Source organism: Protobothrops mucrosquamatus, unplaced genomic scaffold (assembly GCF_001527695.2).
Source record: "Protobothrops mucrosquamatus isolate PMUCROS unplaced genomic scaffold, P.Mucros_1.0 scaffold_65, whole genome shotgun sequence".
Classification (NCBI taxonomy): domain Eukaryota; kingdom Metazoa; phylum Chordata; class Lepidosauria; order Squamata; family Viperidae; genus Protobothrops; species Protobothrops mucrosquamatus.
The window spans coordinates 699,957-713,640 of NW_015386141.1; the positions used below are offsets into that span (position 1 = coordinate 699,957).

Here is a 13,684-nt window from a genome sequence, read left to right on the forward strand (position 1 = left end):
GGTAGTACCTTGTGGCCAGCAGAATTAACTTAGGTCTTTCCCGGATCCATTTCTCCCTCTGGTAAGTTAGACATGATCCCTTGAACCCTGGTCCTTTTCTATCTTCAGTGATCCATCACTTTAGAACCTATAGTGTTCTTTACTCCACCTTGGAACTTGCAGCTCTTTCAGTAGCCAAAACTGTATAAACCCAGCAGTTAGTTTGCTAGCTAGCTGCTTTTCCCTCTTTCCAAAACCCTTAATCTTTTCCTACTAGCCTTTCAGGTAATGTTCATCTCTTCCCTTCCATACCCTGTGAGAGCTCTACATGAAAAGCCTTTATTTACTACAGTTTAGTGCTTTTCCAGGTGAATTAATTAACCTCCACATACAGTTTGTATATTTTGGGTGATCTCGTGATAGACTAGCAGACTGTGTTTACTTGCAGTTGATATGTATGTTTAACTTGCTTGTCTGAAGAAAACAGACTATACTGTGGTTTGAAGTCAGTTAAGACAATCTAGTCATATAAATGTATTATAATAAATATATGTATTGGTTTTATATAAATAACTTGGGGCCAATATATAGTGGTTAAGGTACTGGACCATCCAGGTTTTAAGTTTACTCTTGGGCATGAAAGCTAGCAGTGTGACTTTGGTCCAGTTATTCTTTCTTATCCTAGAAAGGAAATGGAAAAACATCTGTCTACCTATCTGGACTAGACCAGTAGACTTTAATCTAATGATTATCTGCAACCATTAGTGAAGAGACTTTTATTTTGCAGTGGATTGATTTGGGAAAACAAAATATAAGGCTGCTCCCATTATTTGAGTTGCAGTCTACTTGTGATTGGAAGGGAAGCATGAACTGAATCATCCCATGGGCCAGACTTTTTGACTGGGTTGTGTGTGGCTGTCTACTTACTAGGACTGTATGTGTTGATAGCATTTGTATGTAAGCACAGTAGTTTAAAAAAAAACCCCAAAGCATGGCATGTTCATCAAAATGAGACCTGTTTTTCATTTCCAGTTACACAATAAACTTCTGGAAACAGAACATCAACTTGGGGAAGCACAGGGCCGACTAAAAGAGCAGAGACAGCTATCTAGTGAAAAGCTGATGGAGAAGGAACAGCAAGTGGCTGACATTCAGTTAAAGTTTTCACGTGCTGAAGAGCAGGTAAGAATTATATGCAGAACATAATTTTGATTGAATTGAATTTGTTTTTGGTAATCAGTAACCAGAAAACTCCATATTGCATGTTGTCTTTTCCCTTTGCTTCTTTAATTAAATGTAATTTCCAAAATTCCTTAATCCTTCATTAAGCATAATAGATCAGGGTAGTCGTCATTATCCTAGAAGTACTTAATGTCTGTTTCTCAAGATTTTTTCAGGGTTGGGTCCAACCTTTGCCTGGCTATAACTGAGTATATGTAAGAATGATAAAGATTATTGTTATTGCTGCCAAATTAATTATTGGTATCTAAAAATTATAGTTTTCTTAGAATACTTGATAATGAGAAACAACAGAACTTTATTTTTTACACATCTTTCTTAACGAAAAATGCCTAATGTAATATAGGAAATAATCATCTACTGTTATAAGGTTGTTACAACATTTTGATTTTGTTGGAAAAGTTGTTGAAGTGACAGATTTTTTTTTTAAAAAAACTACTTGTAGGACAAATATATCACATGACTTCTAATTTAATAATAAAAGGCATCTGATGTAAAATACTTCAGTATTAGAGTAAATTATAAACTATTAAACTACTAAATTGTGCTTGTCAGTTTTCAGTCAACAGTCTGTGACTATTTTTCTAAGCTAAAGGAAAAAGCGGCAAATACAACTGAATTACAACATCAATTAGACAAAATGAAGCAGCAGCATCAAGAGCAGCAGAACCTTCAGCAAAGTACGACAGCAAAACTTCGAGAAGCCCAGGTAAGAGAATTTAGCTGCTGAGAAAAAAGCCCAACATATTGCTAGTGTGCTATAGAAGAGTTTCCCAACCTTTTCAACTTGCAGACCAGCAGGGAGGGAGAGGGGATGGTTCCGCATGAGTGGCAGACAAGTGCACACGGGCGCGTAGTTCCATTTGAGTGAGCGGTGGGCGCGCCTGCCCACCGCTTGCGCATATGGAGTGCCCACACATGCTCTTGTTCGCTGCTTGCGCAAGTAGGGATGCGCACATGCGCCCACCACTCCCACTGCCCAATTCCAAAAGGCTCAAGACCCGGTAATGGGCTGTGGCCCGGGAGTTGAAGAACCCTGTGCTACAAGAAGAAATATTTTTGTTAAAATGCAGGTTATAGTTACTACGGCAAGATAAGGAGCTTGGTAGAATCGAGTTTTGATGATTTATAAATGGACTGTTATGCTATTTTTTTAATGGAACTCTTATTAGGCATGACATATCAAGTGGCTCAGAATTTGACATATTTTTGTTTTGAAGCATTGTTATTGGTGACTGCATTTCTGAAGCTCATTTCAAAGTAGGAATTGACCTTCAAATCTATATATTTCATAATATGTAGCTCTTTATCATTGATATTTGATAGCAACAATTTGTGGCAGATACCATTAATTCATTAGGCTTTAGAGATATATCTTTTATTTTTATTCTCCCCATTTTTTCTGAAAAATGAATAAAAACTTTTCTTTATGTTTTAAACAAACTAATTTTCTCTTGTATGTTCCATATTGCAAACATTTTATTTTGATTGTACTTTTTAACTTTCATGATTCAACTTTCTGTTTAATTACATGGAGAATAAAAATGGCTTCAAGTTGTTTTTGTTAAAAAAGGGGCCAGGAGCTCTTAAATATAGTGTGCAGAAATTATGTTCCTAGATAAATTTAGCTATTGTATTCCCCCTTTCCAAGAATGATTTAGAGCAAGTTCTACGTCAGATTGGTGATAAAGATCAAAAAATCCAAAACCTTGAAGCCCTGCTACAAAAGAGTAAGGAGAATATTTCTCTGCTAGAAAAAGAAAGGGAAGACTTGTATGCAAAAATTCAAGCTGGTGAAGGAGAAACAGCAGTTCTAAATCAGTTACAGGAGAAGAACCATGCTTTGCAGGAACAGGTAAGAGGTTTTCAAAGTAAAAATTCCAAATTTGTTAGATGACAGTATTTTAAAAGTGACATATCCTGTTACTTGATGGTTCATGTCTTGTTGCCTAAAGTCCCTATTACAGGTAGTCCTCAACGTATAACCACAATTGAGCCCAGAATTTATGTTGCTAATTGAGAAATTTGTTAAGTGAGTTTTCCCCATTTTATGACTTTTCTTGCCGCATTTATTAAGTGAACCACTGCAGTTGTTAAATTAGTAACACGGCTGTTAAATGAATTGACTTTGCTTGTCAGAAGGTTGCAAAAGAGGATCACATGATTCCAGGACACTGCAACAGTCATAAATATGAACCAGTTGTCAAGCATCTGAATGTAAATCACATGACCATAGGAGATGCTGCAGCGATCATAAGTGTGAAAAATGGTCATAAGTCACATTTTTCAGTGCCGTTGTAAATGAACTGTTGTAAGTCGCGGACCATCTGTATTGCATAGGGATTAACTACGTTAAGGTTAGATGTGGAAGAATGAAGGATAAAAAGGCAAAGTCTTAGAAGTGGAGAGTTTGNGGTTTGAAGTCAGTTAAGACAATCTAGTCATATAAATGTATTATAATAAATATACGTATTGGTTTTATACAAATAACTTAGGGCCAATATATAGTGGTTAAGGTACTGGACCATCCAGGTTTAAGTTTACTCTTGGGCATGAAAGCTAGCAGTGTGACTTTGGTCCACTTATTCTTTCTTATCCTAGAAAGGAAATGGAAAAACATCTGTCTACCTATCTGGACTAGACCAGTAGACTTTAATCTAATGATTATCTGCAACCATTAGTGAAGAGACTTTTATTTTGCAGTGGATTGATTTGGAAAAACAAAATATAAGGCTGCTCCCATTATTTGAGCTGCAGTCTACTTGTGATTGGAAGGGAAGCATGAACTGAATCATCCCATGGGCCAGACGTTTTGACTGGGTTGTGTGTGGTTGTCTACTTACTAGGACTAAATGTGTTGTTAGCATTTGTATGTAAGCGCAGTAGTTTAAAAAAAAACCCCAAAGCATGGCATGTTCATCAAAATGAGACCTGTTTTCATTTCCAGTTACACAATAAACTTCTGGAAACAGAACATCAACTTGGGGAAGCACAGGGCCGACTAAAAGAGCAGAGACAGCTATCTAGTGAAAAGCTGATGGAGAAGGAACAGCAAGTGGCTGACATTCAGTTAAAATTTTCACGTGCTGAAGAGCAGGTAAGAATTATATGCAGAACATAATTTTGATTGAATTGAATTTGTTTTTGGTAATCAGTAACCAGAAAACTCCATATTGCATGCTGTCTTTTCCCTTTGCTTGCTTTAATTAAATGTAATTTCCAAAATTCCTTAATCCTTCATTAAGCATAATAGATCAGGGTAGTCATCATTATCCTAGAAGTACTTAATGTCTGTTTCTCAAGATTTTTTCAGGGTTGGGTCCAACCTTTGCCTGGCTATAACTGAGTATGTGTAAGAATTATAAAGATTATTGTTATTGCTGCCTAATTAATTATTGGTATCTAAAAATTATAGTTTTCTTAGAATACTTGATAATGAGAAACAACAGAACTTTATTTTTTACACATCTTTCTTAATGAAAAATGCCTAATGTAATATAGGAAATAATCATCTACTGTTATAAGGTTGTTATAACATTTTGATTTTGTTGGAAAAGTTGTTGAAGTGACAGATTTTTTTTTAAAAAAAACTACTTGTAGGACAAATATATCACATGACTTCTAATTTAATAAAAAAAGGCATCTGATGTAAAATACTTCAGTATTAGAGTAAATTATAAACTATTAAACTACTAAATTGTGCTTGTCAGTTTTCAGTCAACAGTCTGTGACTATTTTTCTAAGCTAAAGGAAAAAGCGGCAAATACAACTGAATTACAACATCAATTAGACAAAATGAAGCAGCAGCATCAAGAGCAGCAGAATCTTCAGCAAAGTACGACAGCAAAACTTCGAGAAGCCCAGGTAAGAGAATTTAGCTGCTGAGAAAAAAGCCCAACATATTGCTAGTGTGCTATAGAAGAGTTTCCCAACCTTTTCACCTTGCAGACCAGCAGGGAGGGAGAGGGGATGGTTCCGCATGAGTGGCAGACAAGTGCACACGGGCGCGCAGTTCCATTTGAGTGAGCGGTGGGCGCACCCGCCCACCGCTTGCGCATATGGAGTGCCCACACATGCTCTTGTTCGCTGCTTGCGCAAGTAGGGATGCGCACATGCGCCCACCACTCCCACTGCCCAATTCCAAAAGGCTCAAGACCTGGTAATGGGCTGTGGCCCGGGAGTTGAAGAACCCTGTGCTACAAGAAGAAATATTTTTGTTAAAATGCAGGTTATAGTTACTACGGCAAGATAAGGAGCTTGGTAGAATCAAGTTTTGATGATTTATAAATGGACTGTTATGCTATTTTTTTAATGGAACTCTTATTAGGCATGACATATCAAGTGGCTCAGAATTTGACATATTTTTGTTTTGAAGCATTGTTATTGGTGACTGCATTTCTGAAGCTCATTTCAAAGTAGGAATTGACCTTCAAATCTATATATTTTGTAATATGTAGCTATTTATCATTGATATTTGATAGCAACAATTTGTGGCAGATACCACTAATTCATTAGTATAGGCTTTAGAGATATATCATTTATTTTTATTTTTCTTCTTCCCATTTTTTCTGAAAAATGAATACAAACTTTTCTTTATGTTTTAAACAAACTAATTTTCTCTTGTATGTTCCATATTGCAAACATTTTATTTTGATTGTACTTTTTAACTTTCATGATTCAACTTTCTGTTTAATTACATGGAGAATAAAAATGGCTTCAAGTTGTTTTTGTTAAAAAGGGGGCCAGGAGCTCTTAAATATAGTGTGCAGAAATTATGTTCCTAGATAAATTTAGCTATTGTATTCCCCCTTTCCAAGAATGATTTAGAGCAAGTTCTACGTCAGATTGGTGATAAAGATCAAAAAATCCAAAACCTTGAAGCCCTGCTACAAAAGAGTAAGGAGAATATTTCTCTGCTAGAAAAAGAAAGGGAAGACTTGTATGCAAAAATTCAAGCTGGTGAAGGAGAAACAGCAGTTCTAAATCAGTTACAGGAGAAGAACCATGCTTTGCAGGAACAGGTAAGAGGTTTTCAAAGTAAAAATTCCAAATTTGTTAGATGACAGTATTTTAAAAGTGACATATCCTGTTACTTGATAGTTCATGTCTTGTTGCCTAAAGTCCCTATTACAGGTAGTCCTCAACGTATAACCACAATTGAGCCCAGAATTTATGTTGCTAATTGAGAAATTTGTTAAGTGAGTTTTCCCCATTTTATGACTTTTCTTGCCGCATTTATTAAGTGAACCACTGCAGTTGTTAAATTAGTAACACGGCTGTTAAATGAATTGACTTTGCTTGTCAGAAGGTTGCAAAAGAGGATCACATGATTCCAGGACACTGCAACAGTCATAAATATGAACCAGTTGTCAAGCATCTAAATGTAAATCACATGACCATAGGAGATGCTGCAGCGATCATAAGTGTGAAAAATGGTCATAAGTCACATTTTTCAGTGCCGTTGTAAATGAACTGTTGTAAGTCGCGGACCATCTGTATTGCATAGGGATTAACTACGTTAAGGTTAGATGTGGAAGAATGAAGGATAAAAAGGCAAAGTCTTAGAAGTGGAGAGTTTGTTAGGAATAAAACTCTTCTATGAGAATTTTTGGAAGGAAGCTAAAAATCCAAAGCTTGCTTTTCCCATTATTTTTCCTTCTAACAGACAGGGCCAATTTTGATTGGTCTCTCTGAAGGAAGGATTCAGGATTGCCCTACATAGTGAGTAGAGTTGTTGGGTCTGGCTTTGTTCTATAATTTGTAGCAAAAAGTGATCTGAAAATATATTTTAGAAGAGCTAGGTCTATGTTGCTTTTCAAAAACACAGTGATGGAGGGGTCATTGTAATCTCTCAGGAATGCTGTTCAGGCATGAGAGCAGCGATAGAAAGCCAGACTCTGTGGTCTCTCCAGATAATATTCCTTTATTATGGACCCAGAGGGAATCTTTTGTTCCAGATCTATAATAGACATGCAGAAACCACTTGAAGAAGAAACTGCCAAGGATACCCAGATCTTGAGACATAAAATTTCAGGACCGGTCCACAGCCAGTTTTAATTTCAACATTTTATTATTGCTTTTCTTTATTTTGCATATAGGTTACACAGTTGGCAGAAAAATTGAAGAATCAGTCAGAAAGCCATAAACAGGCCCTAGAAAATTTGCATGAGCAAGTGCAGGAACAGAAATCCCATTTAAGAGCCTCTCAAGATCATGTTCTTTCCTTGGAAACAACTACCAGTGAGCTACATAATCAGCTAAGTGAAAGTAAAGAAAAAGTAATGCAACTTGATTTGCAGGTGATCTAACTTTATATTTTTACTTATGTAAAGTATAAGGGATAGGAATACTAATTTAATTTTGACAAACCCAGTAACACCTATCAAACTAAGCCCCAGAAAGTTTAAATCTGTAAGCATTGCATATACTGGTGCATTTGGATATTATGTCACTATTTTATTGTGATGAAACTACCCTTGAGTGAACCTTGGGCTTGCAGGTTTTCCCTTTGCCTCTATGGCACAGCTGTGAGAGGATTATTGAAACTTTTGCTTCCATAGATTTATAACTGATAGCTCGTTGTGATGGGGAATAAGCTATGGTAAGTCTTGGTCTTGCATATCCCCTTCATTATGACTCTGCAGTTTTTTCATCTCAGTGAGGGTACTGAGAAGATAGTGTATTGAAGAAGTTACTTTGTATTATAGTTTTAAAAGGTATATGTAGATAGTAGGTTAGAAAGAAATCAGACGGTGTATTCCTGTGGTTTTCTGGAAGGCCACTAGACAAACATATGAAAGCTTAAGCTTTGGACAGGTGTTCCCACAAGGTGTTGGGGATGAGGGGAAATGCCTGTGCATGTAACATCCCTGCAGGAAAGTGGATCTTTAGTGGGGGATCAGACCATTTTATTAATGGGATAACTGATACCAAAATCATATGCTTCCCATCCTTCCTTGCCCATCCTTCTTCTGCCATCCATTGCGGGAGACAAGCAGAGAAGAGTGGCTCCTTTGTTACTGGTTCTTTGATCTTAGACTTTGGTACCTTATAAATATGCTTTTGTAAATATCAATTTAACTCTGTTTGAAGTGAGCTTAGAATCAAAGATCTGGATAAAATTTTAAAGCAATTTAATGTACTATGACTAAACAGTAAAGTCAAGTATTTCGCAGTCTTTTGTTAAATTATTCATAACTGGTGACACATTTTAGAATAGAAATGAATTGTGGTTTTTCAATAATGTAGAACATTTAATTTTTCTGGTCGATTTTAGTTCAATTGTATTATTTATATTTACAATTTAATAAGTGTACCACAGCATTGTCTGTCTGTCTGTCTAACTTCTATCCATTGATAATGTTGTGGTACAATTAGTAAATTGTTTACCCTGGGAAAATCTGACGTTTTACAAGGTAACAACTATGTAATATTATCAATATTAGAGAATATATTTTAATTCTATGTCAGGTAAAAGCAAAGACTGAATTGCTTCTGTCAGCGGAGGCAGCAAAAGCTGCTCAGAGAGCAGACCTTCAGAATCATTTGGATACTGCCCAGAATGCGTTGCAAGACAAACAGCAGGTGAGAGAAATAGTAAGAACCTATATTATGGTTTCACAATTAAGAAAGATTTATTTAAAACAAGGTGAATCTTATGTGTCATCTAAAATATGTAACTTTGTGATGTTATTTTTATATTTATCTCAGATAGCCCAAATGATACATTTAAAATATATAGTTTCTAAATAAAATGTAAAATGTCGGGGACAATGTTTTTTGGGAGTGCCACTTGACTATTTAAAGATGGTATATAAATCTTTTTTGTTTTTTTGTTTTTTAACGTAACCAATGGTTCTTTTTGAGAATCAGCATGGTATAGAGATTAAGATTCTGGACTAGAAGACTGACATTCTAGTCTTGTCTTAGCCACAGAAGCCAGCTTGGTGACTTCCTCTCAGCACAAATCAGCATCAGGATCTGTGACAAGGTGGCCAGTAAACAAGCCTCCTTGTCATACCATGCATTGATAGCTTCACTATAAAAAATTAGGCGAGTTCAGGGTAAAAACTTGAACCCTACAACCATGTGAGGCAAACACTAAGAAAAACTTTTTTTAATTACTGAGAATTAATTTTCCTATGTTGGTATTGGCAGGAAGCACATATATGTTGTTTACTGCCTTTCTTTTTTAGAGTATAATTGGTTTTGATCTGAATTGTACAGGTAAGTAGCATATGTACAAAGATCTCTTGCGTTAAAAAAACATCTTGAACATCTTTGTGTGAATTTTTGGTAATTATTCTGTATAGTTAGTTCCAAGTAGCCTTATCCAACATGTAGCCTTCCCAGATATGTGAATTCCAACTCCAGAATTCTCAGCAATGTATGGTCTTACTGGCTAAGAATTCTATATATTTAGAAGGCAGAACAGGGCAGAATTTTAGCGGTATAAATTGACATAGCACATGCCTAAATTATAGTTTTAATTTTTGTTTTAAGGACAGTGATATTCATAAATAAATATGTTGCCTTTGTTGTAAATGTTGTGGTTAACTCCACTGATGGAGATTATTTATTTATTTATTTATTTTACATAGCTGCCCATCTCAAATATGTGACTGGGCAGTGTATAATAAAAAAACCAAGTAACCAATTATAAAGAATATGATACAACAATTAAAAATGTTAAACCGTTTAAAATGTTTAAAATACAGCAAACAAGAATCGGTGGGACTGCAACATAAACAAAAGGAAGTGAAAATGAAGCTAAAGGACATTAGAATTCAAGTAGACAAACACCTGCCACAACAGATTTAACAACTGTTGATAAAAAATATGTAAAAGTCTGGATAGTGAACATGGTAGTACCTGGAGACACCAGAATAGAGGAGAAATAAGTGAAGAAAAACACAAAATAAAAAAACACCTGCATATAGAAGTAGAACAGTGGTGGCAAAATACTACCAATAGTGAATGATGTCTTGGGTACCATCCCAAAACATCTGCAGCAGCACTTGAACACCATCAGCACTGAAAAAATCCCCATCGGTCGATTACAAAAGGCAGCTTCACTTGGAACAGCTTGCATCCTGCACCAATACCTTTAAAACCACCAAGATCCACACCTGCCTATCGCAGGTCCTTGGGAAAGACTGAATTAATGGATAAAAATGCCAAATCCAGCCATAGTAATTTTTATATTATATACTGGATATTTTCATATATATAATGTTTCTTTCATACTTAAACTAATGTCACTGTACTAGATTGTCTAGTATAATTTTTTAAATTATTGCTAATAGGAACTAACAAAAGTCAGTACTCAGTTGGATCAAGTTGCTTCCAAGTTGCACGACAAAGGAGAATACTGTATACAGCTGGAATCCAGTCTTAAAGAGTACAAAGAAAAGCACCTTAATTTAGAACAAAAAACAGAAGAGCTGGAAGGTCATCATAAGGTTTGTATTTTCTTTTAATTCATATTTCCAATTGTGGCTGGTGTCCATATGGAGAGGCGATGAGAAAGGTACAACAGCTGATGCAAAGCATAGTCATTATTAAATATGAAATGAGCAGCTCAAACAGGAACTGATTTTACATAGAAGCAGATAGGAAAATCTTAAGGTCAAGTCAAGAAAAGTCAAATCATTTTAACTGTGGAAAATGTGAAAGAGAAGCTAAAGATTTGTGTTTTTCTGATCCTTGCTATAACACAAAAGCACCAGTTATGTTTTTGGTCCATAGCAGCAATCTTTAGATCATAGATATCACAGACAATTCTTGCTACCCTCTGCTGGTTCCTGTTTGTATAGCTGTTTTCATTTTGCATTGGAACTGTGACTAACATAATTTTTTAGAATTATAAAAAATGTATGTTTCTCTGCCTAACTCTTTCCATATAAAACATTCTGATCACCTACATCTTCACCAAATGCCTAGATATGAACCTTGCACCACTGAGAGATTTTTATCTTTTTATTTCAACCATACTGTAGAAATAACAGAATTGCAAGAAATAGAAATTAAGGGAAATAGCAGACCTGAGATTGTATAGGAGAAGAAAGATGACAAGTATTGGCAAAACGAAGACTAGAAAAAAGGCAATAATATATTTTAGTCATTGAGAAATAAAGATGCACTCAGTAAAACAAACAAAGGAAAGTTAATCCATCAATGACTGTTGGCAACCATTAGTAGGTGAAGCTTGCGCATAATGAAGCAGAATTTTGCTTTTAGAAAGAGAGATTTATCCTTGTTGTTGATAACAATAGAGTATTGTTATCTTCTAATGAACATTGTAGTGTTGAGGAAATATTTAATTATTATACTGTTCAAGCTAGTAACAAACTTAAGAAGGTGCAGCACTTGTGTACTCTTTGAGTTCTGTAGACATTCAGTTCATAAAGGACCAAATTTAAGGGATAAGGCATGTGTTATGTGCTGGAAGCTCATAAGAGTCTGGGGTAAGTGCATATTTGTGCCTGTTCTTTGCTTCCTTCTACACTGAGGTTGACTTGTTCATCAGGCAGACTCTGTTAACAATAAGTCATATTTCTAATAGTCCACTGATCAACAAAAGACTATATTTGTTTTTGTCTGCCTGGATAATCAAACTCAAAACAGTAGGAACAAAAAGGGAGAATATTTGCTTCTGATCCCTTTACCAAAGCAGTTTAAATTGTTCTTTAATAGTTTAAAGTTTAAAAAATTCCTAGTTCTAATGATAGGGAAAATGTGTGTAGTTTGTAACCATAGTAATAACTGCTACTACTGTTACTACTGTTACTGGATGAGGAAAACTAGAAAATAAATTTCTATATTCAATCAGACATCTATCAACTTCATACTAAGAGAAGCTTTATAATCAGGAAAAATGTTTTTACGGACATTGAAGTTAATAGAACAACAATTAAATAATGAGATTTGAAATTGCAAAAGAGTATCAGCAACCAGTTTGACAAAACATTTGAAATGCAAGAAAGACAAAGATTGCTTCATTTGAAATTTGTACATACATTTAAATGATATTTGTGTGACGCAAACAAGCATGCACGCATACCCAATAAATAATGACAAAAACAATCAAAAGACTAAGTACAACTCTGCAAAATAGAGAATAACAATAAATAAACAAAAATAACAATAGAGCTAAGTTATAAAATTAGAGTAGAAATAAAATAAAAAATTAAAAGATATTAGTAATCTACAAAAATTTAAATTAAAAAAATCTGAAGATTAGGTGTGGGGCTAAAAAAATAGCCACTGGAGAAATACCCACTGCAAATGAAATTAGACTCAGAAAAAGGAAAATGATTACTGTTAGCACATTTAGTTTTGAGGTTCTCCAAAGGTTTACAGGAGATAAGCATATAACAATTGTGCTTGGCCTTGACCCTGAATATTGAGGACATTCTCCATTTGGATTTTGTTTCAAATTCAAAGATCAAACTTGCTGAGGGTTAATGCTTGGCAAAATATGTTGTATCATATTAATAAGTATACAGAATCAGAGTCAAAGCTATGTTTCTATAATTACAGTTAACTGGAGAAATTAGTTTCAGTGAACCTGTTGTAGTTTCTTCATGAACCAAAGGACTGATTGGTGAGATGATGTTTTTTTACTTAATAATTTTATACAAAGTGGTTTTTTTTGAAATACTGTGCAATCTGAGCATTTGGTCATATTTTGTAGTGATTGTCAACTGGTGTTGCTTTTGACATACGCTATAACTAAATTTTTATCCAGAAGAGATGACTGGATATAAGGATACCGTCTCTGAAAATTTAGAGGAGGATAGGATAAGAAAGGTGGAATGTTGTGAATTCCTATTGTTTTAGACTCTACAGAGGCCAGTTTGACCCATGCAGAATGAAATATTTTGACAGTCCGTATTCAGAGAAGGTAAGTAAAGCTACAGTGGGTTAAAGTAATCTCCTTTCTGTTATCATTATATCATTATCATTTTGTTGTAATTATTTGCTTTCTAAAAATTATCATTACAGAAACTTGAAACTGATCTTTTTGAAGTTTTGGGACAAAAAGAAAAGGCTCTTCAAGAACTAGAGCAGCAAAGAAAACAGTGCACGGAGTTGAACCTCAAAGCTGCAGAACTGAGCAAACAGTTAGAAGAAGAGAGAGAAATGTATGTTAAATTATCTAAATGTGCCGCTTTTACCTGTATCCACATTTTAAAAAGTGTCAGAGTTTCTAATTTTCTAGCATCTTTTTTTCTTTTGTACTCTGTTGCCTTATTGGAGTTGGAATTAACTTTTTGCTTAAATCTGCGTGGAATTATACATGTTTGGCTATATACCTATTTTAAATAAATAAAAAATGTTTTTTGCATTGTTAGTATGTAATAATTAATTTTTAATTTTACTACATTTTTCGGCCTCTCATCTCCCCTACAGGGTGACTGGGTGACTTCAGTAATAATATTCAGTGTTCAGTAATAATACTGAA

General features: G+C 34.9%; 1 protein-coding gene across 1 annotated transcript in view; it reads left to right on the forward strand.

The window, feature by feature from the left end:
• The window catches only part of EEA1 (early endosome antigen 1), a 50,920-nt gene that overhangs the window by 20,295 nt on the left and 16,941 nt on the right, over positions 1-13,684 (forward strand). The window contains exons 13-19 of the mRNA XM_015812668.1: positions 1,012-1,161; positions 1,808-1,927; positions 2,870-3,073; positions 7,317-7,517; positions 8,689-8,802; positions 10,524-10,679; positions 13,225-13,364. Of these exons, the coding sequence (XP_015668154.1) occupies positions 1,012-1,161; positions 1,808-1,927; positions 2,870-3,073; positions 7,317-7,517; positions 8,689-8,802; positions 10,524-10,679; positions 13,225-13,364 (1,085 nt within the window). The remainder of the gene's footprint in view (positions 1-1,011; positions 1,162-1,807; positions 1,928-2,869; positions 3,074-7,316; positions 7,518-8,688; positions 8,803-10,523; positions 10,680-13,224; positions 13,365-13,684) is intronic.